This window comes from Amblyomma maculatum, chromosome 11 (assembly GCF_055883805.1).
Source record: "Amblyomma maculatum isolate TAMU_Amacu chromosome 11, ASM5588380v1, whole genome shotgun sequence".
Classification (NCBI taxonomy): Eukaryota; Metazoa; Arthropoda; class Arachnida; order Ixodida; family Ixodidae; genus Amblyomma; species Amblyomma maculatum.
Window position 1 is genome coordinate 109,534,327 of NC_139354.1, and position 6,000 is coordinate 109,540,326.

Below are 6,000 nucleotides of genomic sequence, written 5' to 3' on the forward strand. Positions count from 1 at the left end.
AAATAAATTTTCGTAAATCTGCCTGCATGTCATTCAGTAACAGAGCAGCCTCATTATCTTACTGTTATTCATTAAATGGTGAATCTTTGAAACGGGGGTCTGAATACAAATATTTAGGTGTTCTTTTTCCATCTAATTTTTCGTGGTCAAAACAAATTAACACAATATGCAACAATGCATTGCGGAGGCTGGGGTACCTGAAACGGTCTCTTTCTGTTGCCCTTCAAGAAACTAAATTCGTTACTTACAAAGCTTTAATCCGTCCACTTTTAGAGTATGAGTCAATAATTTGGAACCCCCAAAAATAAACCGACATCAATGAGCTTGAGTTGGTTCAAAAGAAATCAGTGCGGTTTATATGCTGAAGGTATGATAGGAACTTTTCTCCATCATCTGCTATTCCTCACCTAAATCTTTCTCTGTTGAATACTCGTCGCCACAATGAGAGTTTAAATAATGTTTGCAATATTGTTCATTCATCGCGTTTTATACTATTGAATGAATACCTACAGTTTTCAAAGCCTTCATCTACAAGGAACTACCATTTATTGATTGTGTTGCCTATTTATGGACGCACATACGCTTTAAAATTTAGCTTCTTCTCTCGTGTCATTGAGAGCTGGAATTTTCTGCCTGGTGATGTATGCTCACTGCCATTAGAACACTTTATGAGCATTGTTCAAAATTCCTGATAATGTGGTTTATTGTTATGCTGTATGACTTTGGCTGTTTTGGCTGTTGGTCGTTTGATTGCTGGTAACTCCCGATTCTACCGCTAACTCATTGTACTGTTTGCTTGCTGTTGACAGTTGATTATGTTGTACTTTTCCCCACTCCTGCAATAGCCCCTGACGGGGCTGCAGTTTATGTAAATAAAAATAATTAAAGAAATAAACCTCGACCGCGCCGCCATCCCATCAATGGAAAACTCGCTCGACTAATTCGCGCTGCATCTTAATATGCTGCATAGAAAGTCATTTCGGGTGTCGTTCCAGAAGCCTGATGACAAAAACGACACTTAAGTAGTAGTGTGGGATATTAGAGGAATGACATAAGAAACCAGTTTTAGGCCAGTAGCAAAAATATACGCGAACAAGGGTAGGCAAGTACAGTCGGAAAACTAGAGCTCTCTACCTTATCGCCATACCCTCCCTGGAGGGCAAAGCTTTAGCGTTCCTCCATTTTTTTTTTGTTGCTCATTTAACGAAATATTCGGTACAGGCAGCAAAAAGGAGAGAAAGAAAGGAACAAAAAGATTCGAACCACTTCTTTTCGCGCTCAAAAACGCAACGCCAATATATTGCTACCTGGTAGTTAGAGGTGGTGTTTGAGAGACGAAGAAGTTAGGGACTCTCGTGAACCACCTGAAACAACTCCCCTCCGCCGCACATCCACCAAACCTGTCACGAAGACAAGGGTTTGCGTGAAAACATAAGAGGGCAGAGACACAGGGACAACAGCTGATCTTGCGTAAGCCCCAGCTAGAAGAAGCGCACGAGTCTATAACTTCTTCGTCTCTCAAGCACTACCTGAATTCACCAGGTGGCAATATTGCGCCACCAAGCTTTTGTTCTTTCTTTCCTGTTCTCAGTGATGATTACAGTGTCGTAAAAGTAAAGCTGCACTGTGTTTAACAACCTATTTAGGTTATTAATATAAACAGTGCGAACACGAAGACAAGGGACAAGATACAATATATATATAATAATATTTATATTATTAATGAATAAGTACCAACTCGCCCAACAAAGTATTTTGGTAAGCTATTTAGGTTAGCCAGGTAGGTCAAAACTCTCATCCGTTGAGGTTTCTCACTTTGGACATTATAGCTTGTTTTGACGTAATACTCTCAATGATATACTTCCTCGTTGAGCGAGCATCTAAGTCAGGGCGTCCAGCAGCCATTCTCGTTTTTTATGCACCGTGGACACAAATCAACACGACGGCGAGCCATCTGTTAAACGCGGTGGTGGCTCAAGGCCAAGCGGCGCGCCGCGCGACGAGCCGCGGGCTATCGTGAAGAACGGTTCTACCTATTCGCAATAAAATTCCAAGTGAACTTTGCATCCCAGACGCGGAGAATGGGTAAACATGCCAAATATGTTGGCGGCCCACCTAAACTTGGAAGCACACACTGAAGTGACCATGCTGATGTTTAGTTGGACAAAGGTTTGGCCAATTTCAAGCAGGGTAGAATTTCTGGGCTCTGGTTATCTACATTTTGAGGGTCGCCCACATAAATCTTTAAGACACCACTATGTCAGCCAGAAAAAACTTTTTGGCACTAGTTTCGGCCTAATTCTAAAGCCGAATTTTTCAGTCGGTCCACCTAAATGTGAAAGTCACCGCTGACCTGGTCATCTCAAATTAGGTTAAATATACATTTCAGTCAGACCTCCGACGGGGTCAAAATTGGGTTGTTCAGAAGGCAATATTTAGGAATGGTTCTCCTAAATGTGGACATCATCAATGAGTTAGCCATGCTCATATTAGGTTAGACACGAATTTTGGTCACATTTCAATGATGTAGAATTTCGGCGGTGCAGAGGGCCGTTAGGCGGTTGGGAAAGACACTTTCTGCGGGCGCGTGCAGCTGGCAAATACTGTGAAAGCTTTTGTGCAGAATGAGCCTCATGGCCAATTCAAACTGATGCGTCTGCGACAGGACACTGTGTTCGGGGCCTGATTGGGTTCTCTAACTTTGGAATGCTTCACCAGATTACCTGTTCCTCGAGCGAGATGAGGAGTGAAGTCTAGATTCTGGAATAACATGAAATCACAAATATCGCCTATTTCTATTCAGTGTCTGAAAAAGATACGATGAACAGATACGGATAAACGTTTGGCCGATTCCGAGAAAGAGATTTCAGCGTAAGCTTCTAACAAACTTGCAAACACCACCAAGCAATGAATGCGTAAGCAGACTCCTCTTCGGCACGATTGTAGTTTCTTGCCTTATTGTTTAAAAAGCCCAATAGTTTTTTTGTCTTTTTTCTACAGCAGTCTTTATTGCTCGTTGTCAGTGCAGGACAACGTTCAGAAGGCAAATTTCTCTAGCATAGCAAGAATAACTTTACGATGGTTCTTCCCGTTCATCTGCGGGTTGAGACCTCTTCATACGGAGAGATCTAGCAGAACTCAAGTTACAGGCTGTAAAATTACTTGCTAAGCACGGAGTCACATAGCAGAGTGCTACACGTGGCTCTTCCTTGCTGTTTTGAACGTATGGCAGAAGAAGACGTTGGGCGGTTATTTCCTGAGACCGAAATCCCCGCTTACATAAACGAAAAAAATACAAATTACAGAAGGTCCAACCCTTGAGACGGATCCTCATACCCAAGGCAGACACCTAAAGCTATGCTTAAAAAGAAATCATGAAATTATTTGAGCCAACCTCTATATGTGCATGTTTCCACCATCGTCGAGCGATAGCTTCTTCCTTTCCACCTGTTCGCACGCACTTTTTGCACTTGATACGCTGGCACTCCGGCACTGGGTCGACTTTGGATTTTAAAAAAAAAAGAAACCTAGCTGATTTTTCTAATTACTATGATTTGTCATTAATTGGGTTAGGGGTAGCTCATCGCACAGTTTCTTCACGTTGACAACTAACGCAGGAACCAGTTAGCATACTTACATTATATTGTAGTGGTGAAACACCTAATCTTACGGCAACTGCAACGCACCGCGAGGGTACAACGGCCCCAAGTTATTGTAATTATAAAGCTAACGCGAAATGCGCTGTGACCTTATTGGAGACTTATACCATTTCTACAAATATACTCGTAAAACTATCACACTACATCCCACAGATGCCTTTCAATTAAGTGTTACCACAGAAAGCGGTACTTGTTCGTACATTTAGGTTCCCTTGTTTATCAGTAATCCATCAATGTTGACCGCACTTTAATCAATGGCACTTTACAGACCCTGCTAACACCTAATTTTGCCCTCACAATCTTATATTTATGAATAAAATTATTAAAATAAATGAATAAAAATTTTTGTTTTTATTCGAAAAAAGTTATTTTATCTTTATTATTTTAGCGAAGAATGCATACATTATCTTAATTCATAAGGGGATGCAATAAAGTTAAAGTATTATAGACCTATCAGCTTACTATTCGTTGCGTACAAGGTAGCTACTAAGGTAATCGTTAATAGAATCAGGGCAGCTTCAGACTTCAAACAACAAAAAGATCAAGCAGGTTTTGTAAAGGATATTCTACTATCTCTCATATCCATACTATCACCCAGGCGATTAAAAAATGCTCGGAATGTAGCCAACCTCTATGCGTACATTCACTGATTACGAAAAAGCATTTGACTCAGTCGTAACCTCCGCAGTCTTGAAGACATCGCGAAATCAGAGTTTATATGAGCCATATGTGAGAGTACCGGAATATATCTGTAGTGGCTGCACAGTACCTATAGTTCTGCATAAAGAAAGTGGAAAATTCCAATTAAGAAAGACGTTAGGCAAAAATACACGATATCTTTAGTTCTATTCACAGCTTGCGTAAAGGAAGTATTCAGGGAGAGGAGGAGCAGTTAGGGACAAGGGTTGGCGATTCGCTGATGACATGCTTTGCTAAGTAACTTAGGGGACGAATTGCAAAGGATGATTGATGACCTAGACCGGAAAAGCAGAAATGTAGGCCTAAAAGTAGTATGCAGAAGACTAAGGCAATGTTCAACACCCTCAGGAAGGAACAAAAGTTTACAATAAGTAGCGAAACACCGGAAGTGGTAGGTGAATATGTATACTCGGGATTGGCCGCGACCACACATTCAGACGATGAAAGGAAAATAACCAAGAGAATAAGATTAGGATGGACCTCATTTGACAAGTACTCGCATGTTAGAACTACCAGCTTACAGGTATCGCTCAAGAGGAAAGTAAATAACAGTTGCATCCTACCTGTACTCACGTATGGGGCTGAAACGTTCACGCGAACGAAAAGGGTTCTACTTAAGCTGAGGACAACGCAGAGAGCTATGGAATAGAACTTGGTAGGTGTGACGTTAAGAGATTGAAAACGTGCAGAGTAAGTGAGAAAAATCATTTGAGTTAATGGCATTCTAGTGGGACTGAAGAGGGAGACATTGGTATAAGCAGGGCTCCTAGTGCGTAGAAAGGATAACCGATGGTCCATAGGGGTAACAAATTAAATTGCAAGTGAAGGAAAGCATAGGAGAAGCGGGAGAAAGTTAGTTGCACAGACGAGGTCAAGGAGTTCGCAGGGGTAAAGTGGATGCAGCTAGCACAGGACCGAGTGAGTTGGAGTAATATAGGAGAGGACTTCATTCGGTAGTAGGTATAATCTGGCTGATGAGGATGATGGTGGTGCTAATCTCATTTTTACTTACCTTTGCGCATTGAAATCTGTAAAAACTACAACGTTATTGATTTCTTTGCGTATATTACTCACCCTCTCCAGATGAAGCCTCCTGTATACCCTCTGGAACGCATCGCTGTTCCCGTGGCGCTCTTTTCGTCCGAAGGCGACACTGTCGCCGACAAAGACGACGTGTCCCACCTCGTGGAACGTTTAGGCTCCAGGCTGCTCTTCCACCATATTGTCCCACCGACAGACTTCCGTCATCTTGACTTCATCGCCAGTTACCAGGCCACAGGTTTCCTCCACAAGCTGATGATTGACACCCTCGACAGCCGCTATGGCAAATAGGAGACGCTCGGAGGGATTATTCTAGCTCTCGGTGTCCCGGTGTTAGTTTTCATTATTACTGTCATTGAGCAATAAGGAATTACTGGTATAGAAATGGAATGGAAATTAATGATAGAGACGTCAGAACTTAAGAAAAATGAACGAGTGGATGTTCTCCTAAAAGCAGTCCTGGATGAAATGGGATGCGTTGACTGCAAAATAAGGTAAAATATTTTTTCCTCACGTCTTCGAGTTTAGTGCATGCGATTGAAATGTGATTTACAGTGAGTTCATCACCATAGATATCGCATACAGGTTTATATTTCTTTGT

At 41.8% G+C, this 6,000-nt stretch overlaps 1 protein-coding gene across 1 annotated transcript in view; it reads left to right on the forward strand.

The window, feature by feature from the left end:
- Positions 1–5,726, forward strand: part of LOC146174649 (tear acid lipase-like protein) — an 80,525-nt gene extending 74,799 nt beyond the window's left edge. The window contains exon 9 of the mRNA XM_084585424.1: positions 5,442–5,726. Within this exon, the coding sequence (XP_084441550.1) occupies positions 5,442–5,690 (249 nt within the window). The 3' untranslated portion in view covers positions 5,691–5,726. The remainder of the gene's footprint in view (positions 1–5,441) is intronic.
- The last annotated feature ends 274 nt before the right edge of the window (positions 5,727–6,000 follow it).